Source organism: Pipra filicauda, unplaced genomic scaffold, assembly GCF_003945595.2.
Source record: "Pipra filicauda isolate LSUMZ 115617 unplaced genomic scaffold, ASM394559v2 scaffold416_size611912_pilon, whole genome shotgun sequence".
NCBI classification, from domain to species: Eukaryota; Metazoa; Chordata; class Aves; order Passeriformes; family Pipridae; genus Pipra; species Pipra filicauda.
The window spans coordinates 160733-188091 of record NW_024104550.1 but is presented as its reverse complement, the minus strand read 5'-3'; the positions used below and the strand labels follow the sequence as shown (position 1 = coordinate 188091).

The 27359-nt window shown below is 46.2% G+C and overlaps 3 protein-coding genes and 1 long non-coding RNA gene across 10 annotated transcripts in view; 2 read left to right on the top strand and 2 right to left on the bottom strand.

Annotated features, from left to right (window-relative positions):
• Positions 1 to 784, bottom strand: part of IL18 (interleukin 18) — a 4531-nt gene extending 3747 nt beyond the window's left edge. Inside the window, exon 1 of the mRNA XM_027734490.2 lies at positions 303 to 784. The gene's annotated coding sequence lies outside the window, so the exon portion shown is untranslated. The remainder of the gene's footprint in view (positions 1 to 302) is intronic.
• TEX12 (testis expressed 12) lies at positions 473 to 6266 on the top strand. Of its 4 annotated transcripts, none has more exons than XM_027734493.2 (6): positions 3471 to 3750; positions 4236 to 4344; positions 4438 to 4500; positions 5063 to 5174; positions 5277 to 5328; positions 5494 to 6266. In XM_027734493.2, the coding sequence occupies exons 1-6, from the start codon at positions 3647 to 3649 to the stop codon at positions 5636 to 5638; spliced, it is 585 nt and encodes a 194-aa protein (XP_027590294.2). In that variant the 5' UTR covers positions 3471 to 3646; the 3' UTR covers positions 5639 to 6266. The 4 variants fall into 4 exon arrangements, with proteins under 4 accessions (XP_039241435.1, XP_027590294.2, XP_027590293.2 ...); XM_027734492.2 differs by having other exon boundaries at positions 5479 to 6266; XM_027734491.2 differs by having other exon boundaries at positions 5277 to 5376; positions 5479 to 6266.
• LOC120324079 lies at positions 2041 to 11076 on the bottom strand. Its single transcript, XR_005565081.1, has 3 exons — positions 10261 to 11076; positions 3478 to 3679; positions 2041 to 2407 (listed from the first exon to the last, which is right to left on the bottom strand). It is a non-coding gene; the product is annotated as an uncharacterized LOC120324079 (long non-coding RNA).
• On the top strand, positions 9991 to 27359 carry BCO2 (beta-carotene oxygenase 2). Of its 4 annotated transcripts, none has more exons than XM_027734484.2 (13): positions 9991 to 10624; positions 11500 to 11592; positions 16937 to 17141; positions 17952 to 18163; positions 19609 to 19724; positions 21200 to 21302; positions 22387 to 22515; positions 22649 to 22809; positions 23321 to 23488; positions 25452 to 25589; positions 25781 to 25963; positions 26308 to 26418; positions 26694 to 27359. In XM_027734484.2, exons 1-13 carry the CDS (start codon positions 10516 to 10518, stop codon positions 26805 to 26807), a joined length of 1842 nt encoding a protein of 613 aa, XP_027590285.1. In that variant the 5' UTR covers positions 9991 to 10515; the 3' UTR covers positions 26808 to 27359. The 4 variants fall into 4 exon arrangements, with proteins under 4 accessions (XP_027590285.1, XP_039241434.1, XP_027590286.1 ...); XM_039385500.1 differs by having other exon boundaries at positions 9995 to 10624; positions 22649 to 22788; XM_027734488.2 differs by lacking the exon at positions 9991 to 10624 and adding an exon at positions 10723 to 10912.

The window sequence follows — 27359 nt, the reverse complement described above, 5'->3', positions numbered from 1 at the left end:
ACACCAACCCCTGCAAGCCTCATCCACAGCAAAATAACCACCAAGCCAAGGACTGCGCTGTTACTCTGGAGCGGAGGGGAAGGGGTAGGCAGGACTTACTGATCTGAGGCCCTTGGTTTAATGGGTAAAACGCGTAAAGTGGCTGCGCTTCTTCCCTTGATCACTGAATCGGAATCACAGAATCATTAAGGCTGGAAAAGACCTCCAGCATCATCAAGTCCAACCGTGACGCAGTAAAAAGAGCAGGCTTGAAAGGCTGAAAGTTTTTAGGTGACTGTTCGAGGTGGCGTGGAATGACTCACCCTGTGGAAAAGCGGGATTGCGGGGCGGGAGAAGCTCGAAGTGGGTGGCAGCAGAGCCCGCGGTGGTTCTTGCAGTCTCCTCGGCGAGCTGCAGGCGAATGTTGGGAGCAGAGCCCGCGGTGATCCTTGCAGTCTCCTCGGCGAGCTGCAGGCGAATGCTGGGAGCCGGACAGACGGGCGGAGGGCGGGGAGCGCCGGGACCCGCTCCCGCAGCCGGGATCGGGGTCGGGACTGGGGCCGGGGCTCTCCCGAGACCATCCGCGGGGGATGCCCGAGCCGCGGGGGATGCCCGAGCCGCGGGGAAGCGGTGGCCGAGCGGCGGGGCCGGGCGGGGAGAATCTTAAAGCAGCTCTGCGGCAGAGGAGATCGGGGCGCGTTCCCAGGATATCTGCCGACGTCTGCGTTTGTGGCGCGGCATTTCCCCTCGCCGGAGACGCGGCACATATGCAAATGTGGGTGGTGGGGAAGGCTGGATGCGCTCCCGTGATGTCAGTCAGCCCTGCCTGGCCCCGCAGCAGCCGGTCCGTGAGGTTTGGAAAACAGGTACCGCCCGTCCCCATCCCCGCTTCCCCATCCCCGGCTTCCCCTTCCCCGCACGCTGCCCGGAAACCGGTTTGGGATTGGAAAGATTGCGTGTGGTGGCTGTGGATAACATCGGCACCGCGGGCACCTCGCCTCGCATCCCTTCCAACACAACCAGCTCCAGGGCGGGAGTCCGGGCGCCTGTTTAGGGATAACCCCTCCCTGTCCCCCCTTCCGTGCTGCCCCTGGGGGCTCTGGAGCAACAAACGCTGCTGTAGCTGCAGTGCCCACCACCGTGTGCTGATGGGGTAATTAAGGCCCTAAAAAAGCAGGAACCGCAGCTTTGGGAGTGAGCAATTAACCGATGTTTTTTTGGGGGTTTAAGTTTGTAGAACTTGGTGGCGCTGGTGGAAATCCCCGTGCCTCGATTTTTCTGTTTGTAATGATGATCATTAGCCAGGCAGGAGGGCGTTCGGCTGTGCAGCTCCATGGGGAAATGGGAGAGGCTGAACTTGTAGGGATGAAAAAAAAAACACACAAAACCCCGAAAGGCAGCAAGTGATGGAAGGAAACGAGAGATTATCCCAGAAGAGGCGCCTAAATTCCTCCCTTGGAGCTACTTATGTAGCTAAGACCCCAAGACACTCCCTCACCTTCCCACGTGCCTGTTACTGCCCTTGGAGAGGGGGAAAAAAAAGGTAGGAATGCTTTAATATCCATCTGATAAAAATAGGCAGGTAATTCTGAGGTCAAAGGCACGCTTCCAATCTCATCTGAAATGATAACCATAAAGATTAAAATGCTGTTTTACTAATAACTGTGGGTTTGAATGGGTTTACCCTCCAGCACGTCACTGACATGCTGGAAGAAAAACCAGCTGCAGAACTGACGTGCTTTCTTTAAACTTGTTCCGAGAAACTGATGACATTAATTCCAAAGGATTTATTAATTCCAACGGAGTAAAACCTCCTGTTTGCCAGAGACAAACAAGGAAAAATACATTTTTGGTAACTGCTGTTTCAAATAATAAATATATATCCCTATTTACAGACACTCACTGAATTCCAGCAGGACATCAAAGTTGTATCATTCCATGTCAGGCTCCTGTTTTGTTACAGTTGTGTTTACCTAAATCTGCATCCCAGGGAGATCCAAATTTAATTTGGATCTCAATTAGCTGATTTCTATATACAGCAGCTGTAATTCCACTATACCCCTTGGTGTGTTGTTTGAATGGTTGGTTCTAACAGGAGAAAAAAAAAATATATATCTTTCTAAATTTAACTGACTTCTCTTTCTGGTCACCCATTTCTGTACTTTTTCCCGATAGACATTTCGTAACAAATAGTTCCTTTCTGCAAGTAGGATCAAAATGCCTCTTGGTCTCTTTCAATTAAAATAAACAGTTCAGCCCTTTTAAGTTTCTTCCTCTGAATAATTTTTTTCTGCTTCAAAGTAATATTCACATCTCTTTTATTCACTCCAATTGATTTTTAATATTTTTTGAAAATTTGGGCACCAGAGCTTTATTCAGGGCAGTTCCCCATTTGGGTGATTCTTATTCCCAGATACTTTTCATTTCACTGCAAAAGAATAGAAAAAAAAAGATGCTGTATCAATAATTTACCATTTAGCCATTTTTTTCTCATTAAGTTTAAATACACGTTCAGATAGCTAATGAAACATTAAATAATATTATACTTGGCAAAACCAATGCCAGTCAGCCAATATTATTTACTTTGTACTAACTGCTGGCACTAATATTTTTGGTCTATTGATATTACATACTAAACTATCAGGAAGGAGGATTTGGTCTTTTTTGTCAGCCTTTGAGAGCCTAAAAATCAATAAGGTCATTTAGCACACTGAATAAAAGGCGTTCCCTTCTCTTCCTCTGTAAATATTTGCATTTATTAAGGACCAGACTCTAACTCAAACAATGGCTTCTGTGATAAGATTTAAGCTTTCATTTCTCCTGGCATTTAATATCTCCAATAATAAGGGAACTGGAACTATTTTTAGAGTAATCACTTCTATGATTTTTCTCCAATCTTGAAGGATGTGGAACTCCAGTAAGAGTTAACTCTCACACCTTAGATAATTTTTTAATTTATTTTATATTTAGACTGAGGTTTCTCCACAGACTATCACATCCATAACGTACTGAAAGCGGTAAAGAAAATTCAGATGTTTTATTTCTTCTAATTCACATGGTCTGTTAATAAAAATATCTTAACCTACTAATTATAACCCAGTTAAATAAACACCTTAAGGCCAAATTCAAAGCCCAATCTATCATATCTATTTCATAATGTTTAGATAGTATCGCTAATAACATAAATATCTATAAAATGTTTAAGAATAAGTGAATTGGGCTGTGTCAGCATATTGAATATTGTTTCTACTTTGGGGAAGTATTTAGTTCTCGTTCCTTCAGCAGTTTAATTTCTTGTACCGAGATCTTAATTTCAGAGCCTAATCAGATAACATATGTGAGATTAAGATCCTTTCTTTCTTAAAAAAAGAAATTAGAGATATTAAAAAAAAAAAACCAAAAAAACCCAAAAAAAACACAAACAAACAAAAAAACAAAAAACAAAACAAAAAAAAACAACACAGAAAGACAGCAAAACAACCCAGAGGCAAAATTTACTTCAACATGACTTCAAATCGTTAAATAATTTCTTTCACTGCAGAGAAACCCTTTGAAGAAGAGCTGGTCTCGGCAGTTGTGCATTTTTGGCGGAGTTGCTCATTTTAGTGACTGCTGTCTCAGGTTTTACTGATCAGTGGCTCGAGTTTTGAGGCGGATCCAGCGGCGGATGATCCGTCCGGCGTTTCAGGGGCTGCAGGGACTTGGGACCGGGTTAGAGGAGACACGAAACACGTTATCTGGGGGGACAGCTCGATGTTTGAGTGACTGCAGGTAGAATAATCTTTTAATTCGGCAGGGATGGGGACGGCTGAGGCAGGAGCCGCTCCGGAGCCTGGGCAGGAGCTCTGGGGGTGCTGCCAGCCCTGAGGGGAGCGGGGCATCCCCCGTCCCCGTCCCTTGTCCCCTGTCCTTGTCCCCATCCTCTGTCCCCATCCCTTGTCCCCAGTCCTTGTCCCCATCCCCTGTCCCCATCCCTTGTCCCCTGTCCTTGTCCCCATCCCCTGTCCCCATCCCTTGTCCCCTGTCCTTGTCCCCATCCCCTGTCCCCATCCCCTGTCCCCATCCCTTGTCCCCATCCCTTGTCCCCGTCCCCCGTCCCTCGACCCCCGTGCCCTCACGGACGGCCCCTCACGGCCATTCCCTGCCCAGGGCCCGCCCAGAGCCGGAGGGGAAGGCGCCGGTCTGAGGGTCCCCGTGGTCCCCCTGGGCAGGAGGGGACCGGGAAAGGTTTAAATCCCCTTGGCTATGGATTCCAGGCACCCCAGGCTGTGCCGGGACACCCCCGGACCTGCCCCCGCCGCCTCCAGCCCCTCAGGGCGCCCTGAGGCGCTGCCCCTCGGCGGGGAGGAGAGCTCCTTCGCAGAGGTGAGCGCTGCAGGTTTTACACGATTTTGCACAAATATCCCCCCCAGCCGCACGAGGTGACGGCTCAGCAAAACCCCCCGTGCTCTTTGTCAGGCAGCGATGGCGAGCAACGCGCAAAAATCTGATGAGAGCGGGAGTAAACGTCAGAGGATGGAGGTGAGCGGTGCTGAGGCAGGCAGGCAGGGAGGGAGGACGGGGACCCTCATTCCATGTCCTGCTCTGGATTCCTGGCCCGGAGGGAGGGCCCAGAGCTCCACGTAACTTCAGGGAGGTTTGGGGAACCAGGTATGACTTTCTTGTGTAAGGAAACCGCAGCTTCCCTTAGTGTTTGAAGACCAACAGAATTGGGCGTGCACTGAGACCCAGTTACGTGGAACGTTCTGAGGGCGAGCTGCTGACATACGCTGGCTTTTACTGATATATATCTATAAATACATAGATATACATATACACACACATGTATATATACAGTATGTATATTAGTGTATGTATAAAAAAGTATGTATATATTTACAGAGATCTCAAGCTGGTACTTCCCACCCACTGCCCGAGATGCTGTGCCCGTTCGTGATGCCCCGAAGCCAACACCGCTTGCTTTTTCTCTAAATACACTTCTCTCGAGGTCTTTTTAAACCTCTTCTTTCCCTCAGTTAAACTCCGTGCTAAAGCTCGTTTTAAGTCCCAGAAGCTGTATTTTTTTAATGTGCTCTGTTATTAGAATGAAGCGCCAGAAAATCCTCAGCTGTCCTTCCCTGACAAAACAGATCTGGCTCTTTCTGAGGACTCGCAGTCCCTTTACGACACTGAACCACTGGAAAAGGTTTTAAATGGTGATGTATTAAATATACTGAAAGTGAGTGTGTAATTACCTAATTTATGTTGAGATCCGCTCAGATATTTAAATAAAATTGCTTTTTTTTTTCTTTTCGCAGATATGAACAAAGAAATTATGACCTTGTTATCAAAATATGCTAACATTATAAGGCAAGTTAACTTTGTGCTATTTGTACAGCTTCTTTCTAAATTCTCTAGGTAAGATGGAACTACTAATGGACAAGATGTTTTTAAGAAAAGCATAAAAGCAGCTTTAAGTAGTGAGAAGGTTAATGGCATTGGTGTTGATTTTAACAACAGATTTTTTCACTTAAGTGAGACAGCAGCGATGGAGGCTTCTTGTGTCCAAGAACTGGAAGGAATCTTAAAAGAAGCGAGGGACATAGACGAGGACTTAAAGCAGAAAAGGGAGAGTCTGAAACAGAGATTCACTGTCATGGCAAACACCCTGCAGGGATAAATGGAGTTCACTCAACTGCAGAAGTGCAGAGCCAAACTCAGTCTATTTTGTGTATTCAAACAAACCGTGAGGAGTGTTATGGTGTCTGGTTCTTAGGTAAATATTTACGGCACTCCAGGAAACCTTCAACAACTTAAGCAGCGACTTATACATAGTTAGTAAAACCAGTTCTTAATATCTCTTTTAAATCCTGTGACTCCAAGGTTTTCAAACACTAAAACATAAGGATTTTACTTGTTAACCCATTGAACATAGTACGGAAATTTCCCTATGAAACACAAAATTTTGTAAGTGGAAAAGGACCTCAGATTATTTAATTCTAATCATTTTCTGGGTTTGTTTTAGTTTTCGGGGTTTTTTCTTTCTACTTTAGAAAATGTTTTGGTGCTTAAGTCTTTGTAGAATGTACTTGCAATGTTATTTCAGTTTTGTCTCAGAATACAAACAGGTTGAAGAGATCAGCTTAGAAATAGGAGAGTTCTATTAAGAAAAATACTTTGGGAAATGTATAAAGTCTTAATTTGAAAATGCATTTAACACTTGTACAGCTTTTCATGGCCATTTTGATATAAACATTAAAGCACACAAAACTTTGCTGTGATGTCAATAAATAACTAGACAATAATAACGTGGTCTAAAATGCTCTTTTATTTTGGCTACATGAGTATTGTTTGCTGTATATTCACTTTATTTAAGGATGCTCAAGGAGTTTTTTTCGAGCCCTTTTTCTCTCTTGTCACTAAACTCTGTTAAAAAAGATGAAACACAGAATGTATTGAGGATCATGTACAAATTGTGAGGCTTATTTAATAAAGCAAAGTGCCAGAAAGCCCTGGTGCTAGAATAAGATATATTTACATTGTTACCCCACCAGGACTGTGTATTAATTTTCTCTTAAAATCATTTCAGACTGAATCCATCCTCCTTCTCCCTCCTTTTATTAACTAAAAGTCACAAGCACACGTGCCACGTGTCCAAAGTGACACGATTTAGAACAAACCATGAGAGGAACTGGACCTGGAGGGTGAGATTTAGGTACCTAAAGATCCAAGATATGTCCTTAGCAGGATTTTCCAAGTGCCTAATCGTGGTGTAAGCGTCTTACACGCTTAGGAATTTTGGAAAATCCCGTAAGGTGCCTATCTGCATCTTTAGCATGTAAAGACCTTCAAAAGTCTTGCCAATGGTCTGCATCATATTTACCAGTCTCCTATTTTTTTTTTTTCTTTTTTTCCTAGTAATCTCACCTTGTAGTCACTCTTGGTAGTGCTGCTTAAACAGAAAAATGTGGGAGGAAAAAGAGAAGAAGATTCAGGAAGTGAAACTTTATAATATGTTGTCCTAAGGGCTTCTAAAATCTACGCTCATCTACAGTGATGACAAACCCCAGAGTTTTAAATTGACATCTCTAAAGTCTCTGAATTTAGACATTTACCCACAGTCACTTATCCAAGCCTTTAAAGAAAAATTGCACGAGTTTCATTACTGACAAATATCTGCCTGTTACTTGCATTTGTCTCTGCTTGTGCTTGGGAAAATTATGCAGCCTTTTTAGATGATCTGGATTTAGTTTCTGTGGCCAATATGTCCAAGTATTACTAAGAAACAGAACTTAGATTACGTGATCCAACAGTTCTATGAGTTTCCTCCCTCAGGGGATCAAGTGTTACTGTTGCAGCAATTTGCTCTATTTAAAAAAACTTCATAAAATCCAATAAAAATTAGTAAAGCTCCACTTTTTAGGACAATTAAGAACTGCTTAGTCTGGCATGGAAATGCAGTTAAATCCAAGACATAACTCTCTGGATGATGACTTGTTTTTCTACAGTGATTTCCTAAACAATTGGTTGTCATTTAATGTTATAATTTAATAGCATGGAATATAAGAAGTAATAAGGGGAATTTGAAGAGGTATTGAAAGTAAATTCAGGAAGTATGGCCACAGTAACCTAGGTGAGCATATGAACAATGTGGTTGTGCTTATTAAAAGTTTTTAAATTGCCAACAGCAACAAACCCTCTGATTTTGCTGCATGAATATATGTGAGGACATATGTATAAGTAAACCGAGTAAAATTAATTAAATAGGGAGTTTTAGAACGTTTTGGCTTGAAATGGCAAGTGTACAAAACTTAAAACATCCATTGAAAATAAACCAGCCTCTCCTCTTCTGAAGTTAATTAACATGTCAGCAATGGCAATTAATCAATCATACATTAATCCCTTCCTGATTAAAGGGAGCTTTCCTTAATTATTGTGCTGGCCAAAAATAGAGAGTGTTTTTCTGTTGGCTGCCCTTCAGTGTTCCACTCAATATCTGAATATTTGGGAGTACTCATTACACACTCTTTTGCTTCTAAGCCATTAGAAAATAGCTTTTGACTGTTTTCCTACTTGTCTACAATTCACCTACCCCACGAATGATGCTTCTGCCTCCTCTCACATATTTTGGTGTTTGTTGGGAGAAACAAAGCAAGTTGTCTCTCTCTTTTCTGCTGTGCCACTAAAAGCTCCTCCATCCTGTCCCCGAGGAGGGAGCTCCACGTGAAGCCCCACTGGCACCCATCCCACCACTATCCGCTTTCCCGTTTTACTGAAGGAGGTTTGGACAGAAAATTAATTGGCTTTAAAGCTGCAAAATCTGATCAGTGAAGCTCAGCTGGTAACTACGTTTTCTTTAAGCTTCTCCCCTCCTTGTTTAAGCCCCAGTGCCTGTAAATTAACACGAACGTCTAAGATTACAGATCAGTAACCCAATATAAATGGATTTTTGTTTTTAAACCTGGAAACAGCCTAGACAAAGTTCCGACCCTCTTGAAGTCAGGGGGATTTTGGCACTGAGTCTTTTGCAGTTCTGAGCTTGCCGTGAATACCTCCACAGGCTGGAAAATGTAAGTGATTAAAAAACTTGGTTCTTCTGATTGCTCTTCTATTTAAAAGCTGAAAATGGGAAATAACAGATGATGCAGAGAGAGTTCAGATAGTCAGCGACGAGAATTCTTCCCTGAGAAAAAGGCTGGTTGTGACTGTTTACTGAAAATGGAACTGCCTTTTAGCACAGAGGTGGGAATGGGGGGGTCAGAATAGAAAAAGAGCAGGTCATAGATGTGTTTAAGGCTGTGTAGAACTAATCAGAATGCAGCTTTGCTAATCACAGGATCTTTGTGCTTCCTCTCTGAATTGGCTGAATTCCTGATGACTGGGGTGGCACTGGAAGAGAGCAGAGTGGGAGGGGGCTTGGCATCATCGGGGGGGGGGGGGAACAGCCAGAAAAAAACAGTCAGTGCAGCTCCCAGCCTGGAGGGGGTCTGAAGGAAGCTTCTTAACTATGACTGGGGGAACAATAAATTAAAAAAAAAAAAATCCTTGATCAGAAAGCTGACTTGCTGTGGAAAAATAACAGATGGGCATAGCTCGGTGTAAAGCAATTGGCACCATCCTGTATGATATTATATAAAATAAGAGCAGTCAGGAAGTAGGGACTACTTAAGTCAATGAATACTCATTTTTTTTTCCTGATAGGTCAGCTTATCCTACAGAGATCTGCTTCCAGCCTTGCTTATTCCACATTAACCTGAATGGTTTAGAAGAAGGTCATTAGAGAATACAGTTAATTTTTCAAACAGCAGCAAACTAGAAGTCATTGAAAATTCACTGTAATCTCAATTAGACAAAGGGTCGAGCTGAAATCTAAATAAAATTTAAAACGGACAAGGGGTGTCATAAGTGTTTCTTACAAACCAGAACAACAGCTAGGGTTTGTTTGGTGGTGTTGGGTGGTGAAATACCAGCTGAAATGTGTTTGGTACAGCACAGCAAGTAAGACAAGGAAACATAGTTGTCCTTCTCTCTGTGGTAGTTTGGTCTTACTTAAAAGAAAGTGGGAACCAAAAGAAATGAAAAGTTAAGGAAAAGTGATCGGTGAGGAAAGGCTGACGCAGCTGGGTTTGTTAGGGCAGTTGGGTTTGTTTAGGAAAGCACAGCTCAGGGGAGGGCACGGTCAGAGATGGGGTGCAAAAAGCACCTGGGGCTGCCAGGTGTTCCCTGGATCGTGCAGAAAGGACAGGAAGAAACGAGCTTAATTTGCAGCAGAAGATTTAGGATGAGTATTAATCTGTCTGTGCAGTGGGGTCCTTGGAGAGCTGTGCGTGCCGCCCCGCTCCCTCTCAGGGCACAGGGCAGCTTCAAAGAGCTGCTTAATACCACGAAACAAAGGTTTCATCTCGGCGCATTTGCAGAGCGCTGGCAGCTTCCTCCCCGCATCCCGGAGGAAGGCTCTGTCCTAGGTCCGGCTTAGCTCGGAACAGCAGGGCACAGCCTGGTCCTTCCCTGTCGGATTCGACGGGCTAATCTGGCGTGGCAGCCAACATTCCTAAAGCCTCGAGATTCACTGAGCTGCAAAATGCTTACTCAGGTCTCGCAGCAAAACAAGACGGGTTTTTTTTTTAATGTGCGAACGAGAAGACAAGGCGACGGGAGACCTCGAGAGAACCGCCTTAAAATCCCGGCTGCCCGGATCCGTTGCTACATCTCCCCTTTCTTTCCCGCTCCCCAGGTACAACAGGCACGTAGCGCTAGAGCGTTTTCCCAGCGGCGGCACCGCCCCGCCAGTTCCGAGCTCACCTGGCCCAGGTGCGGCCGCCATCGGGGGGCCGGGGCGGCATCCAGGACCGGCGGCAGGTCCCGGCCCGGCCGCAGCCGCGGAGCGGAGCGTGGGCAGCTGGATGGATCAAGGAATCCTTGGCAGCCCTGCCGGGACACAGCGCCCGGCTCTTATTGTGAAAGGATGATGTCAGGCAGCTCGCTCATCTCCCGACACATCACTGCTCCCGCTCACCGCCCTGGCACCGCTACCTCCGCTCCGCCACCTCCCAGCCGATGCCTTCTGCCCGGCGGAATATGTTAGCCCAAATCCTTTTGCCCGCCGTCAGCCTCCTGCTTGCGCATTTGCAGTATTTCCTCTGCTGTTTGATGCAATTCATTCCAGGTAAAAACGCAATAAACAACCGAACCCTTCTGTCCTGTCGCCTTGGGAGGAGGGTTGCTGCTGCTGCTGCTGCTGCTGCTGCTGCTGGCACGGGTCGGTAGGGCGATCTCACCTCCATCGATCAGAAATTCGGAGCTGAGCGACCCGAAGGGCTCTGTTAGATGCTAGAAATTCTCTGTGATTTATTGAATAGAGAAACGGAGGGGCGAGGATTACAGCAGACACGGATGGTTTAGAGCTGGCAGAGCGGTGCCCAGCAGATTCCCTGCGCACGGGAGGCAGCTCTAGGTGGGCTGCGAGGGGGTGGTTTGGAGCCAGGACCATTGGTGGAGCTTCCATCTGAACCTACAAGATGGAAACTACCCCAAGGGATCTTGCATCACAACCAAACCCGGCAATTTGTGTTATCGCTGCACTGCCTAGGTTGTTTTTTGTTTGGGGTTTTTTTTCGTTGATTTCGTTTGTTTGGGGTTTTGTCAGTTTGCTTTGGGGTTTTTCTTTGGTGGTTTTGTTTTGTTTTTGCTTTGTTTTGTTTTGGTCTGAGACCTGCTTCCACACAATGGGAACCAGCAAAGATCACAACTTAATTCACCAAAATTTCTGGGGTTAGATGGTGGTGATGGTGGTGTTTTCCTAAATTCAAAGCATTGCTCCTGGGGTATCCAAAGATCTGAAAAGTTCTCCGATGTGCCACCAGAACACCCCAAAGTGTAAGATCCGTTTCTGTTGGTGCCTTTGGGAAACGAGCAGGTATTTCCCCTGCACCGACACTTTCCTCCCTTGGCCGGGCCTTTCTCTGCTCCTTTCCTCCATTTCTTTTCCCCCGTGTTTCCTGTCACTTGTTTTGTGTTCCTCTCTGCTTCCTTGGCTGGTAGCGAGGCAGTGGGTGGCCGAGCCCCTGACCATGGGAAACCGAGCAGCCAGACAGGACAAGGAGCCCAGCACGGGGACCTCCCGGCGCCCACCAGGCAAGTGCAACCCCTCCAGTGCAGAAACCAGCCTGGGACACTCAGCTGAGCTGGGGAAGGGCAGAGAGGGAGGGCTGGAGGCACAAATCCACAGTACAGCAACTTCACTTTGGGCTGGGTCGATGGGGAAAATCGTTTTGCTCCCCGTGCTGTGCCAGCCTGTGTTTTATAGGGAGCATGATGCCGGTCGTGACTTGTGCCAGAGGATTCTCCTGGATGAAAATGATTCTCGGGGAAAGCAGAATTTTTTTGCTTCACCCTCCCTGCTTGAAGAATACCCTGAGCACTGTGTTTACCAAACTGTGCCCCTTAATGCCCACAATCACAGAACAGGGAGCTGGAAGGGCCGAGCAATTAAACTGTGCAGTTGCAGGTGGAGACAAAATGGAGGTGTCCCTGTGCCCTGGAGCTGAATCCGTAGGTTAAAATCAAGGTGGATTTGCTCCCTGCGACGTGATTCCAGTCTTCCAGTTGGCAAATGGCTTTTGTGTTTCCTCCATCCACCAGGAAAGATTTTCTGATTGTTCAAGTACAATTTAATGTCTGATCCACTGTGACAAACAAAGCAGCTGGGGTGGTTTCTTCTCTAGAGAAACTTTTTCAGGAACCTTGTCCTTCATCCCACTTTTTCTGGATGTAACTCAGTGTTGGGATGTCAGTTTGCTGTGAGCAGAAACAGCACCCGAAGAACTGCCAGGTTGGGATAACTCTGGAATAATTGCTTGCAATGTTTAGGAAAGAATTGAGGAAAATGTACAGCTCCCTATTTGGCACTGCCTCTGCTCTGCTGTGCCAAAGGAAGTTCAGCTTTAAGCTTATTTTTAAACCATTAAGGTAGGATGGAGGCTGCAGTTAAAAAACCTGAGATTTCTGAGAGGGCAGGTTGTGATATCGTGCTGATTTTTAGTTTTAAAGCTTATTTTTAAAACCTTGAGGTATTTTTAAATGCTTGCAGTAGGATGGGAACTGTAGTCAAGAAATGAGATTTCTGAGAGGGCAGGTTGTGATACTGTGCTGATTTTCACTTGTTGTGTTCCGTGAGCCCCACTGGGACTGTAGAGCTTTTATTGTGTATTAAAGTTCTGCCAGCTTGAAGTGTAGCAAGAATGGAAGCCATAGATAGTTTTAATTACGTGTTGTGTAACATTGCAAACGAGTCTGTCTTCTGTCTTTTGCAGAGATTGATCCCTTCTTGGGTAGCTGGAAGTTACAATCAGTTATGATTTATGACTGAATTTTTACCTGAAGGTGGTACACCTTTTTTGCAATTGTTCAGGAAAATTACGTTAAAGTAGGAATTATTTGTGTTCTGTATGTTCAGTGCATCCAGATTGGGTGCAATGAAATGAAATAGATTTTTGGTTTATTATTCATATTAATTTTTTTAATAAGAAGTGCAGGATTAATTTTTTTTTAAATCCTTGTACCCTCCCTTCCTCCTGGCTCTTCAGAATTATCCTGTGATAACTTGTCATGTTTCTGAAAAACTCGTGTGTTGCCTCACCTGGATGTCATGGTTTGATTACAACTTGCATGCAATTCTCTCAGGGTCTGGAGCTCGTTTGAGTGGTTTCCAGAAGGAAAAATAATCCATTCTCTTGCTGTGCTTCTTTCTGAGTCTCTGGTCTGATAGGACGGGGTGTTCACTTCTTGTATACAGTCCATTCTTTTGTAGACATTGTCTTGGAATGAATTCTGAGATGAATTCTAACTAGAGCAGCTTTCAAGAAGATAATAAGCACATGAATGGCTATCACAGGACAAGGGAAACAAAAACCTTGGCTTACTTAGGTTAGGAAGTGATACCCTTCTTCACTCTAAATACAACCCCTGGCAAACACAAACCACCAAAGCTCTGCCAGAAAAAACAAGGGGGATAAACTGTCCCATGAATAAAGTCCTTTTGTAAATTGAAAGCATTTTTCTAATCAGCTGGACAATGAGCAGTTATCCAAAGGGGGAATAAGTGCCAGGAAACATAGTCATTTTTAAGGTAGAGTTCATATATATGAATTTGTGGGACAGCAGTTGGGAGGGGATGACTCAGGAGGTCTTTTTCCAGTCCTGGTCGGGCTCTTCTGTGAAGTACCTTTCCAAAATTCCCATTTACAGTGTATGTCCAGAAAGTTTGGATGTGGTGCCATCCTCAGTCATGCCATCTTTGTTCCTGCTTGGATGCAAAATGTCTCTTTAGGGACATGTTGCTCTCATTTTTTAATCCATATTTGGCATCTTTGCAAGCTGCAGCTCAGCAAACTAAGGCTGCAGTTCTGCAAATTCTGATGGCAGTCACTGAACCTGCCAGGGGTTGGTTGACATGAAAATCTTCTACTTCTGTGTAAGAAAATATTCTGTGGCACCAGTGTTGGGATCAGATTGAGTGCTTGATAAAGGATTTAATCAGAGCTTAATTGAATTCCACGAGGGGGAGGATGGATGGGGTTGGAGGTTAATTGCTTTAGCTACACAGGCTGAATTTGTACTTTTTAAATATTTTTCCATCTGTTTTCTTATCTCTTTTCTGATCTCTGTTTTAAAAATCTTAATTACCTCTTATAATATATTATATTATTATCGTATTAGAGAGCTAAAGAGGGATTTGGGTATTGGCAAATTGAAGAAGTACCTGGAAGGAATCTGGCAGTTTGCCTTCCTGCAGGCCTAACCCCCACCCTGTTCATGGTTGTTCTAAAGAAGCAAGTTCAGAAAAATGCTGTGTGCCAACTGGGCTCTTTGGCAATTATTCTGTCTGAAACAGCAAGATGGAGATGGGAGCAAATTCTGAAAATCCAGGGACTGAGAGCTGCATAAAAAACCAGGAGACAGAGGAGCTAACTAAAAAAAAAAAAATGAAGCTTTTATTGGAATAAAAGGGAGAGATATAACTCCAAGGGCTGTTTTCTTCTTCCCAATATCCTGTGCCATGATGAACCTCCCCAGGGTTACTGAGCCACCGTTCTGGCTGTGCTGGCTCAGCTTTCGGAGCCTCTTGGCCCTCCCCAGACCCCACAGCTGGTCAGGTTAAATGCCAAAAATATATTGCCTTCTTCCTGACTGCTACACGGGTGACAACAAAGAGACAGGAGCAAAAGTTTCATCTCCTTTTCACTGTTGGTCACTGGAAATTGGGAGGATCATCTGAGCAGACGTTTGGGGCACGATTTCTACGTAGCATAAGTTCAGGTTTTCCTTCTTTCTCCTCTAGCTGGAGAGAAAGACTTCTCTCTAAGAGAAGTCTCAGACTTCTGGTGCTTTGGAGATTTTTACCTCTGTGTGGTGTGTCCTTTTGCAAACTAACCAGACAAGGGATTCCAAACATTATCTCATATGGAGATAAGTGAAGACTCCTGGGGTTTGGCTCTTATCCTTGCTAAAGCTGTGAGTAAAAGCCAAGTCCAGGGCAATTTGTTTGTTTGTTTGTTTTGAATTAATTTACTCTTTTAGTTTCTGAAAACTCCTTTTCCCTTCAGGTATCCAAATAATTACTTCTGGATTTCCCTGAGTCAACAAATCATGCAGTGGTCTGGAAATTGTTGGAAAATCTTCTATCTGAGCCCTACAAAATCCTACTAGCCCTAAAAATTGATGGAATTCTTCCTTCATTTTTGGTAGAGGGATTTCCAAGATTCCCTTAACCCTTTCTGGATCTATACATCATGACCCATGCTTTAAAATATGTCCTAAATACTTAACTTCAGTCTCTACCATTTGAGTTTTGTTTTCAGAGACTCTCAGTCCTTTTTTGGCTAAAAAATTAAGCAGGTTCTCAGTGGAGTCTTCTACTGGTTCTCTGTCCTTCCCTGAGATAAGTTAATCATCCACATCCTGAAAGAACCTTGTGGAGGTAATGAGAGCTCATTTAAAAGTTTTTGTGAGGTTTGTCCAAACCAAACAAGGGATTCAGTGTATCCTTGTGGCAACAGTCCAAGGAAGTTGTTGCTTAATTACTTTCCCCCCTTCTTGTTCCCACTCAAAGGCAGAGGGTGGTTTTCTACCCTCAGTAATTGGACAACTCCAAAATGCATCCTTTCAGTGCAGTACAGAATAAGAACAGTGAGAAGAGGGAATTTGATTCAGAAAAGTAGGAGGATCAGGAGCTGTAGGGTGTCTAGGCTTGACTATTTTGTTAATTATTCTTAAATCTTGAACCATCTGAGGGAATACAAGAACTGTCACCTTTTTGCCACATCCCCTGTCTGGCTTTTTGCCCCTTCTTTGGCACTGACCTTTTGCCACCCTTGGGCATTTTCTTTTTGCTTCCAACTGTGACTGTGCTACAACCTTTGCAAGAACACCCACTTATTCCTCACAGTTCCAGAGGCTGACAGGTAAAGTGTGCAGGGCTCCACTTAGTCACCTGGGCTGAAGAGTGGAGGCTGGAAGCAGCAGAGGTGAAAGTGGCTGGTGAAACCAGAACTAATTGCTGTTGCAAGTTCAGTAAATGGTCTGGGGTTCCTGCAGTGTGTGGTGGTGCCTGTGCCAGAGCTGGTCAGGCTGGGGTTTCTGTGTGCCACGCTGTCCTTTGGGTCAGGATTCCACTTAGAGCTCGGAGCCATCAGTTCAAGGTTAGTTCAGTGGTCTTAGGGACAGAGGCAAAGCAGCTCCAGTGCCCTGTGCACAGGGAGCCTTGGCAGGAAAGGCAACAGGTAAATCCACCTCTGCAGCTAAATGGATTGCTCAAACAATCCTTGTGTTGATGAGGCTTTGCAAACCAGGCTGGTGGAGCCAATGACTGACATCACTGGGAGTTCACAGCATTCCAATCAGTTCATGCTTTCCTGGTGCTTTTGTCCTGGAGCTGTGACCAACCAGGGGGTTATTGCAGTCAAACAAGAGGCTCCATCAGAAATTATCCCTTTCTGCTACTGCTTATTTACTTACCAAATATAACTGGTAAATCTCTTTTGTCCTGTCCTGTAAATGTCCTTCAGCTCAGTTGCATTTGTGTTCTTCCTGATTGCCATTTTTGGGGAGGGATTGCAGTTATTTTTGTTTTTTCCTTTTTTTGTTTTTCCCTTTTCTTTCAGTTATTTATGAAATCAATTGCAAACAGAAGTTCCTGCAGTTAAAAGTTATCATCATATATTTTATTACCTCCTTTGGGCTGCAGAACTGGTGTCTCTCTCATGGGTTAACTACAGTGGAGTTAAATCCACTGGGTTTTGAGCTCCCTGGGGATGTGTGGGGTTACTGTGGGAACACAGCTTCACCCTGAGCATCCACTCCAGCCTGGCTGCTGAATGTTGTTCTAGACATCCAAACTCAACCTCTAGCAATTGTCACCTTATTATTACAGGGAAAATCCTAATTTCCTTCTTCTTTGTTTTCCCTGCTTTTGTTGCAGGTTTAAAGAATTACCTTCCCAGCCCACCCAAAGAGCAAATCCTCTGCCACAGACCCAGGGGGCTGCAATGCATCTCCCCCTTAGTGCAGAGCATGGAGGAGACCCCTGAGCCCATCCCAGCCAAGGTCAAAGGGCATATTCCCAAATGGATCAATGGCAACCTTCTGAGGACTGGGCCCGGGAAGTTCGAGTTTGGCAATGACAGGTAAGTCTCGAGTGAGTCCTCTGCCACTGACAAAAGTCCATCCCTGAACTCCAGGGCAGGGAGTTGGGAAGTTGGTTGCACTAAACTCTGTGTGTTGCTTTAGAAGCAAATATTGAAATAGTTCAAGAAGGCAACTCCTGCCCTTGCCATTCTAAGTGACGTCCAAAGTGACAAACAAGCCCTTCCTCCAGCAGAGCTGATGGCAGCAACTTATCATCTTATCACATGCCCAGAGACCATCAGGTTTTCTGAGAGTCTCACAGATTTCTTGTTTTAGAGAGAATAACATCCTTCAAGGAGCTGAGAGTTAAAGGCTCCTCCTTGTGCCATTGGGCTTTCAGCAGTAATTTCTATTGGACATTCTATTCCCTGTGCAGGAGTCTTTGCAGAGTGACTGGTTTGCCAGTACAGAGTATTTCCCCCCAAACTTACACATACCAATCTCAGACTTCATGTCCCACAGCTGCAAATACACTTGTTTTGTTTCACTCAGTTCAAATGTTTTCCCAAACAAAGCTGCACCCGGTTCAGTGTTTGTGGGATCTGGGCATTACCTTTTACAAATAATAAAAACCTAAAGGCAAGAGGGAACAGTAGATCAGAACTTCATGTAGTGCCTAATTCCAGTGCTCTTACTGACTTCTTACTCACCTCTTACTAACCTCTAATTTACTAATTTATGTATTTTTTATCTCTTTTTGATCTCTTTTTAATATCTTTTTCTACCTGTTTTCTTATCTCTCATCCCTTTTTAAAATCTCTTGCTTATTTATCTCTTTTTTTTAATCCCTCATTGGTAACTCCTGGAAGCTTTAACCACTGGTTCGATGGCATGGCTCTGCTGCACCAGTTCCAGCTGAGGGCTGGCAGGGTGTCCTACAGGAGCAGGTTCCTGCAGAGCAACTCCTACCTGACCAACAGGCAGCACAACCGCATCGTGCTCTCGGAATTCGGGACCTTGGCAATGCCAGACCCCTGCAAGAGCCTCTTCGGGCGCTTCATGTCACGCTTCGAGATGCCACGTAAGGGGGGCTCTAAGAAACAAGAAATTGTCTGGGGGAGCCTGTGGTTGGTTGTGAAGGGAGGGGTGAGGAAGCCTGGTGGGCTTATGCTGAGCCCGTGGTTTTCCTCAGCGTGTGCCCCGTGGGAATAACGACAGGAAAAATGATGGAAGTGGGCGTCAGGCTGGGCTGGCACAGGCACACTCGGTTCAGTGTGCCACCTCACGTCACCTGCTTCCAGTTTGTTGCAAGTTTCCAGCAGAAATCTGCTTCCAAAGAACAACCTGTGCAGTGCTGGTAATGAGCATTACAACCTGTGTTCTACCTGGGACACAGCTTTGCCCTTAAAACGCTTTGCCTTGCTAAGCTCGTAGGGTAAGTGGGCTAATCCTTCCCTTCCTAGACTAAGGTGCAGATTATATGGGTAGGGTGAGAGGTGGTATTGCACAGGAGGGGAAGTTCCATTGCCTGTGGGATCCTATGTGTGTCAGGGAAGAAATTGGCTTAATGAAGCACAGGGCTTCCCACTAAAACCAGAACGGACCTGAAGTTTGCAACTTGTTGCTCGTGGTGTGACCATCTTCTGCTTCTCACCTTCCCTGAGGAGATGGACCCCATCCTGCCATGTCACCTGTTCTCAAGTGAAGCTCCCCAGCTCCCCAGCCCAGCTCTCTCAACACATTTCAGAACTGTCTACATCCCCCTTTTCTTTCCCAAGCTCCAGCAGGTTGTTCCCGCCCCCCCTTTGCCTGTTGGACTCTTCACAGGCTTGAGGGAATTCCTCACTACAGGAAGAGCTGTCCTCTGGGTTTTTCCTCTCCCAGCCTCAGGCTGTGTGTTCACCACACACACAGCATTCAACTGTGGGAACAGCTTTTCCCTCAGCTCTTCCCAGCCACCTGGTAGTGAGTCCCAGCTCCCCTTGGAGCAGCAGGAGCAGCTCTGGCTGTGTGTGTCTGCAGCTCTCAAAAGGCATCTCCCTGACTCAGTTTTAGAAAGAAAGGGAATAAGGAAGCAGGAGCATCCCTTGTCCCACACAAAGAGCATCCCTGCCTTCCCCTCAGCCCAGGTTGTAGCTTCAAGTCCTGCCTCTCGTTTCCAGTGCTGTAAATCAAACATGGCACTCTTCACGTGGCTTTTAGAGGAGGGGGCTTTGGCTGGGGAGGAAAGGGACAAATAAAAATATGAACAAATAAGAGGTCAGGAGCTGAGGGCGTAGAGAAATAGGAAGATCACCTTGGCTTCACTGCAGTGATTTCTGCAAGGACTACTCCTTGTCCCTTTAACCCGAGTTCACCTGCACAGACAGTTCCCTGAGTGCCTTTGTAGATTAGTGAGGTATTTCTAATCAGCCACAGAGGAATTAATGTCATTGCAAATGGGTTTATTGTTTAAACATGTGTAACTTGAGATAATGTGACATGAGCTCGAGCAGAGCTGTGCCCAACCCCAGGATTTTGTTTCAGGACCCAGTGACAATGCCAATGTGAACTACGTGCTGTATAAAGGAGATTATTACATCAGCAGTGAGAACATCTTCATGTACAAGGTGGACCCAGAAACGCTTGAAACGAAGGAAAAGGTGTGGGCAGGTGGGATGAGGGAACTGTGGCACAGAACCCTTAGTTGGTGGTACAGAATCTGCTGCTGCTCCTAAGAGCATCTTAGATTCCAAAAGGTTTTGTCTGGACCACAGCCATGAGCATCTCTTCGTGCCTGAGGCCCTGAAAAATCTCCTCGGCAGCCAGGCAGCTCTCGGGGGTGAGATGCAGTCACTGCCCACTGTGGCAGGGAAGGGGAGACACAGATGCAGGTCTGGGCACAGCTCCACTCTTCCTGTGCTCTCACTGCATGTCTGGGCTTGTCTGCACCTACCAGTGTGTGAAGAGTAAAAGTGCACCCAGGAAAAAGGTCATCACTGATCTCAGAGCTGCACTCCTCCCTGTCACTTCATCTCTCTTCCCTTTTTCTGCCTTTCACATCTGTTTAAACACTCCAGAACTGTCCTTCAAGTCTTGGCTAAAACTCTCTTGCAAATGAGTTAATTCAATGTAAAGTCAACTCAAAGTTCAGCTGCCCCTTTATTTTCTCCCCTGATAGCAAATGAACAGAAAGTCAGAGCAGTCTTTCCCTGTGTCCTGTGCATCATCTCCCAGGAGTGTGGCTGAGTTTGGCAGAACATGGCCTGTGACATGACAGCATCAGCTCTGTGTCCCCCTGGCTGCACCCTCCGAGGGGATTTGGGTGTTTAATTGTGAGAAGGATTCTGCCCTCCTAAATCAGGATTAACTCCTGTGCCTGTGTGTTAACCAGACTACCTGATACCACAAAACACCAGGTTCAGTGCGCCCTCAGATCCTGAGGGAGGCATTCCAGGAGTCCCTCTCTCCCTCCAGGATCAGTAGTGAGTCATGAGGAAACTCAGTTTACACACTGAAATGGAGAGTTGGGTGATTCGTTTGATCTGGTTTGTAAACCAGAGTGCAGTGATGGGAAGACACGTGGGGATTTTTAGGTTGAGTGTTCAGCTCTGTCGAGCCATCTTTCCATTTAAAAAAAAAAAAATCCCCTTTAGCTGCTTTTTTAAATGCAGACTGTTATTTTTGGGCTAAGTGAAGAAATGGAAGGGATGATTTCACATCTAAACTCTCCAATCTGAGATGGGACCTGGTTTTCTAAGCTTCTTGGTGATTTTTTTGGGGCAGTGACTGTCTCTTCACACGTCTGTCTGTGCTTATAGCATGGGGTCCCAGCTAAAATGCTTGCATGGGAACATTCCCACTGTGTCACTTGTGCCAATTGGAATGTTCGTGTCTCCCAAGGAATGGCTTGTGCTGTTAGTCCCATTTTACTGGCAGGATTAACACAGAGAGAAATATCATTAATTTTCAAGGATTTCAGGAAGACTACAGGCAAACTGAAGAGTTAAGTCCAGATCCCACATTATTAACAATGGATAAAGTCTGCTTTTCTTCCTCAGACTTCCATGGAAGCCTGTGGCTTTCTGCAGAGCAACAGGGAAGTTCTGCACTGACTGAAAATCCTTGGCATTTGCAGGTAGACTGGAGCCAGTTCATTGCAGTGAACGGGGCCACTGCTCATCCCCACTACGAGTCTGATGGGACGACCTACAACATGGGCAATTCCTATGGGAAACACGGTGAGCTGGGCTGGCCAGGGGGCACAGGACACTTCTGGGTGCTGTTCCAAGGAGCAGTGGTGGAAGAAACATCTGAAGTTGCTGTTTCTCTTTGAGTCAAAGTGGTGAGAAGCCAGGCTGGTTCTGTTTTACAGTGCCAGTCAGTCCCACAGCAATGGCCTCTCTCAGCGTTTAGTTTCACATCCATCTGACTTTGGCCTGTGAGTATCCAGCAGATTCCCCTCTCCCAGGCTTTGCTGGGAAAAGGGAAAATGATTTTTTGAGTCCCATCTTCACTTGCAGTGACTGGCTTTTGATGAGCACCACACGGGTTCATGCAGGAGAGAAGATGGAATTTATGAGTCACCTGGCTACATTAGGCAAAGCTGAATTTTATGGGAGATTTTTCTTCTTCTCAAAACAATGAGCATCTCTAGTTGGGATCTAATTCCATTGACGTGGCTGCCCAGGGCTGGCATTCACTGTTAGTTATGTGAAAACCTCCTTTTGCAGGTGCCTGAGGTCTCTGAAAGCAGCCACTGCCCTTTATTATGATTCCTCAGGCTGGTTTCAGTTCACTCCACAGTTTCCCAGTTTTGATCATTTTTCATTCATGCTGCTTTCATTTCCTTTTGCCCTGAGCAATATCCAGCTTTGTAGCACATGCTTTTTTCAGCTGGAGAGACCAAACTCTAGATTATTCAAACATGCCATTCTCTCCTGCCCACGTGCTCAGATTTATTAACTGAGCATCACCAAGGCTCAGAGTTTTCATTTCCTTTGATACCCTAGCTATGAACTTGGTTTTGCTCTTGATCCTGCTATTATGGGATAACCTAAGGAATGCACTGCAGACAGTAAAATGAGCTGGCACTTTACCAGCCTGAGAAGATCCTTCTTCTTTCAATCTTTTGTTTTGTTTTGTTTTGCTAAATAATCCTCTGTAGATTGTTTTAGTGACTTGATGACAGGCTGTTGATTTTTCTGCTCAGTGAAGCTCTGACTGTGGTTTCCAGTGCTCTTGGGAAGTGGGAAGGACAGAGCCTGACTTTGGTTTTCTGCCTGTGAAGTCTCAGTGGTGCTGAACACCCTTTCTCCCCTCCAGGGTCCAGCTATAACATCATCCGGGTCCCTCCACAGAGCTCAGGCTGCACTGACACATTAGAGGGAGCAAAAGTGCTGTGCTCCATCCCTCCCATGGACAGGGCAAAACCATCCTACTATCACAGCTTTGGTGAGGCAGTTTTCCATCTCAGACTCCGGGGGTTTGGGCTGCTGGGAGGCAGACAGGGCTGTCCAGTGCCCCCTGCCCCTGGGGTGTTTTCCCATCTCATACCTGGGTGATGTCTCCTTCCTTCTCTTTTCAGGAATGACTGAAAACTACATCATTTTCATTGAGCAACCCCTCAAGCTGAATCTCTTCCAGATTGTCACTTCCAAGCTCCGTGGCCAAACCATTTGTGACGGGATAAGCTGGGAGCCTCAGTGCAACACCTACTTCCACGTGGTGAATAAGCACACTGGGGAGGTGGGTGCATCTCTGGCCTCTGCAGCAGCTGCTCTGGAACCTTAGATCCCAAGAGGAGAGTGCCTGGCAGCAGCCCCAGGGAGCTGGATGAATCAGTCCAGGAGCTACTGCAATATAGGCTTTAAAGCACGGGTGTAAATTCATTAGAAATGGGATTACTTCCTGCAGTTCCCTCTCTATTGATTCACTTCTTTGCCAGCCCTGAAAGAACAGGCAGAAATAAGCAGCTTGGGGCTCATGAGGCTGAAATGCAGGGGTATAAAAGGTCAGTTCCAGCCTGGGACAGATGCTCTAGGGAGGGAGTCAGGACATCAAGGGGCCTGGCCTGGCCTGATTTTGGCTTTTCTTCATCTGTCTTTGCCTAGTTACTGGCTTAAAGCAGCCCTTCTGTAGTAACACAAGGCAGATCCCAAGGAATGGGGGATGAAATGGGAGAGAGAGAGTGTAAAAGCCTTTGAGGGGTGGCTGGGAGCTTTAGAGAGGAGCCTGAGCCTCCCCTGTGTCCCTGCAGGTGCTGCCAGGGCAGTGGTACACGAAGCCCTTTGTCACCTTCCACCAGATCAATGCCTTTGAGGACTGTGGCTGTGTGGTGCTGGATCTGTGCTGCCAGGACGACGGCACCAGCCTGGCCTTGTACAAACTGCAGAACCTGAGGAGGGCTGGGGAGGCTCTGGACCAGGTGAGACCTCTGCCTCTGTTTCCCCAGGCTCTGATGCTGGGCCAGTTCCTTTTCTGCAGCAAGGCTCAGGCTGCTGGAATGGAGAGCACCACGAGGCCAAGGATGTGACCTGGGGAAAGGACCCACAGCTGTAAAAAACTAAAATGGGGATCTAATGATCCGCTTAATTATCTCTTAGCAGATAATCTCCATGGAGTGTTCCCTTGAAAGGTTTAAAACTGGTGTGTGACACAGAGCTCCAGAGCCTGCCAGAATGTCCTCCTGGTTTAAAACCTTGCTTTTAATCACATTCCTTTTCCTTATCCCAGTGTAATAATATTTTTCCCCCGAGAAATTATGCAAGGCAAGCTTTTGCACGACTTCAAAAGGGAAGAAGACACCCTGTGCTATAAAGGCATTGTTTCAGAGAAGTGGCATTGCTGAGGAAAATCACAGAAACTCAAACGCCACGGAAGCCCCGGCGCTGTCACCTCACAACAGCACGTTCTAATAAATTGCTTATTTTATCCATCTCTGCCACAGGCCCCATTTGAGGCCGTGTTGGAGGTGTTATTTTGCATAGGTCACACGTGGGGAAGGCAGGGGTGCTTTCAGTGTCTCGCACTGCAGATGTGTGGAGTGGAAACCCGCCGTGCCCTGCATGCCCAGGCAGGTCTGAACCTCCTCCCGCTGTGTTCTGAGCTGTCTAGAACCCAGTCAGATCTGACCTGAGAACACTACAGCTGTCTCCCTGCCAGGTCATTTCCTTCTGCTTTCCTTTGTTTGTTTGGGTTTTTTTCAAGCATGTTTTGAACACGAGTACAGCAGAAGGTTAATACGATCTCGTGCTTTGCAAACTGATCCCGGCTTTTGTCCCCCCTTCCCTGAGCACAAACCAGCCAGGATTGGATCTGGCTGAAGGTGTCCCTGTGTCAACATTAGGCTCGTGTTTCCAAAACCCACATTCTCTAACTGACAGGCACATAACCATTAAACTGTACACACACACAGGGGAGTGCAAGTCATTTCAGAACAGAGCCTTAAGCTCACGGCTCCTCAGAAGCCCAAGGCATGACTGAACATGAACCATGAACCATGCTGAAGTGCTTTTGCTTGCTCACTAAACCATAATTTATCTGGCAGAGTTCCTCAGCCGAGTTACTGGGGTTACATGAACCATAAAAGCTTTGAAAACAGGGTTTCAGGATTAACACATCTGATTAAAGTGAAGTTTCACGTTGAACTGGTGAGTTACGGATTGAAGTAACTGAAAACCACCAAAGCAGGGCCCTTGTCACCTGTTTTATTTAGAAGGCTTAATATATGGGAACGTGAGGGGTTCTAAGCTTGGCTTGGACAGAACTTTAGTGGCAATGGTGGAATCCTTCCTCTCGTGCAAACCACTGGATGTCTGTCACACTGGGGGCTGCTGGTTTGCTCTCCCCTTTGCTCCCCAAGTACATCCATCCTTCCCCTGGACTTCCAAACATGAATCCTTGTGTGCCTGAGAATGGAAGAGGGAAATCCTGCAGGATAACTTCAGGCACTGAACTGAGGTACAGCAGTCTCCTGCTTGCCTTACCATCTGGAGGAGAAGGAGACTTATCCAGAGGGTGATGGAGAACAATGTAAGTGTTCTAACTAAATATAGTGCAGTGTGTGTCCCAGTGCTGAATTTGGAAGATAATGGAGGGATTTGCATACTCAACTCAGAATTAATTAATTAATTAATCCTGTGAAAGCAATGCTGACCCTTTCAATTGCTTGTCTTTTTGTTTTCTACTCTAATACTGGAAGGTGCAGAGAACTTCTTTCTATGATGTGTTTTACCTTACCAGAACTGGGTAAAACACATAGCAGAAAGAAGACAATGATTTTAGGGCTGGGAGGAATGTCTCAAACTTCCGAATTGTGCCCCAAAAATGCATTAAGCCTGCAGTGTCTCTCCTCTCTCCATGCCCATGACTTGCTGTCTCTGTAACAGGTTTATGCCTCGCTCCCCCGAGCTTTCCCTCGCCGCTTTGTGCTCCCTCTGCACGTGGATCCAGACACACCTGTGGGCAAAAACCTGAACCCACTGCCTTATACCCTGGCAAGGGCTGTGAAAGATGCAGATGGAAAGGTGTGTATTGAAGACCCACAGAACTGTGGGGAGATTGCCTGCAACAGTTGCCATCCCGTGCCATTGTCTTCCCAGATCTTTTTTCTTCCCCGTTCCCAGAACATTTCTTCCCCACAGTGGTGGTGGGACCAGTCAGGTCTTCTGCCCTGTCAGAGCTAAACCAACACCTGTGTAATGCATGTTTCTTCTAGGTCTGGTGCACACATGAAAATCTCCACCCTGAGGGCTTTGAAAAGGTTGGGGGTTTGGAGTTCCCCCACATCAACTACTCCCGGTCCAACGGGAGGAGGTACCAGTACTTCTACGGGTGTGGATTCGGGCATTTGGTCGGAGATTCCTTGATCAAGGTTGATGTGGAGACCAAGAATTTCAAGGTGAATTGGAGTCAGATTAACCTTTTTCAGTTTCACTGAACTGGCTTTGAAAATATGTCATTTACCAGGGGCTTTGGGGGTCTTTGTCCTGGTGGGTCTGGGATGAGATTCCTGATTTCATCTCTCCCCCTGTGAATGTGACACACTTCCCCAATAGGAGAGGATGGCACCATCATACTGCTGGGATCCAAAGGATTAATTCAAAGGTTGAACTCTTAAGTTTCTTGGAGCACAGAGTGTGCCTGGGTATCTTTGTGGGGAGCACTCTAACTTGCAGCTCTGCTAACTGTAGCAGACAAGTATTAATGAAATGAAGCTCATCCATATGTCCCTGTGCTTGCTAGATTTGGCAGGAGGATGGATCCTACCCATCAGAGCCTGTGTTTGTGCCAGTGCCTAATGCCACAGCAGAGGACAGTGGAGTCATCTTGTCTGTTGTGGTCTCCCCCACTGAGGTAACTTACTGTTGGTAGTTTGTCAAAGTCACAAAGCATTAGTTAACTTTTTGAAGCACAGAACCCAGCTGGAGGCTCCCTGGCAGATAGTTCCTTGCTCCCCAGGAGCGTTCCTTGGAATGTCAGTGCTTCTTGAGTGGCTCCTGTGACTTCCAGTGCTCCTGGCCAACTGTCTGACAGGCTTGAGCTGTGTGGCCTGGCTGGACATTTGGGCTCCCTTGTGTGCAACAAGGTTCAGCCTGGCCATTCATTCTGGCTTTCTTTTCCTCCTGCAGAACCAAAGTGCTTTCCTGCTTGTCCTGGATGCAGAGACCTTCAGAGAGCTGGGGCGAGCAGAGGTCCCAGTGCAAATGCCTTATGGGTTCCACGGCATCTTCACTGCCCACTGACCACACACCTCGTCACCTCCTGGCACTCAGGGCCAAGCCAGGCTCAGAAAGAAACCTTTGCTGCTTTTACCTCCCACTTCTGCATTATTTTGGGGATGAGGGAACTGCTTTTTCTCTACCATAACCTCTGAGTTACTCCTGTGTTCCTAACAATACCCAGCCAAGGGGATGAGGGAGGCAGAAGCCCCTTCATTCAGCAGCCCCACTGCTTTATCTTAATTTTTTTACTGTTTTGATAGACCAGCTAGCAGCAGTTCACAAAGGTTTCCATGCTGAGGCTTGCAAGGGAGAAAATGGAAATCTTTGGCAGCAGTGTGCTCTGAAGGGGAGAGAACATTGGTGCTCGGGGCAGTGACTTTGGCTGAGGGCAGAGGAGAGGAGTAAAACCAACCTGCACCACATGGGCCCAATGAAGGGGTGTAATTCCACCCCCACTGCATACAGGTTGCCTTCAGTGGACTCCAGGAGGTAGATGCAGGTGCTCACAGCAGCTGTACTTGTGCTTTTCTCTGTACACTGGCACTGCCCTCAAATAAAACCTGGTGAAGTCTC

Coding starts and splice junctions, on each gene's coding strand:
- TEX12 (XM_039385501.1), top strand. CDS start 570: ATGCCCGAGCCGCGGGGGATGCCCGAGCCGCGGGGAAGCGGTGGCCGA. Junction 846..5,062: donor CCGTGAGGTTTGGAAAACAG/GTACCGCCCGTC, acceptor CTCTGTTATTAG/AATGAAGCGCCAGAAAATCC. Junction 5,377..5,478: donor CTTCTTTCTAAATTCTCTAG/GTAAGATGGAAC, acceptor TTTTAACAACAG/ATTTTTTCACTTAAGTGAGA.
- BCO2 (XM_027734484.2), top strand. CDS start 10,516: ATGCCTTCTGCCCGGCGGAATATGTTAGCCCAAATCCTTTTGCCCGCC. Junction 11,593..16,936: donor GACCTCCCGGCGCCCACCAG/GCAAGTGCAACC, acceptor CTTTTGTTGCAG/GTTTAAAGAATTACCTTCCC. Junction 23,489..25,451: donor CTGGGGAGGCTCTGGACCAG/GTGAGACCTCTG, acceptor TCTCTGTAACAG/GTTTATGCCTCGCTCCCCCG.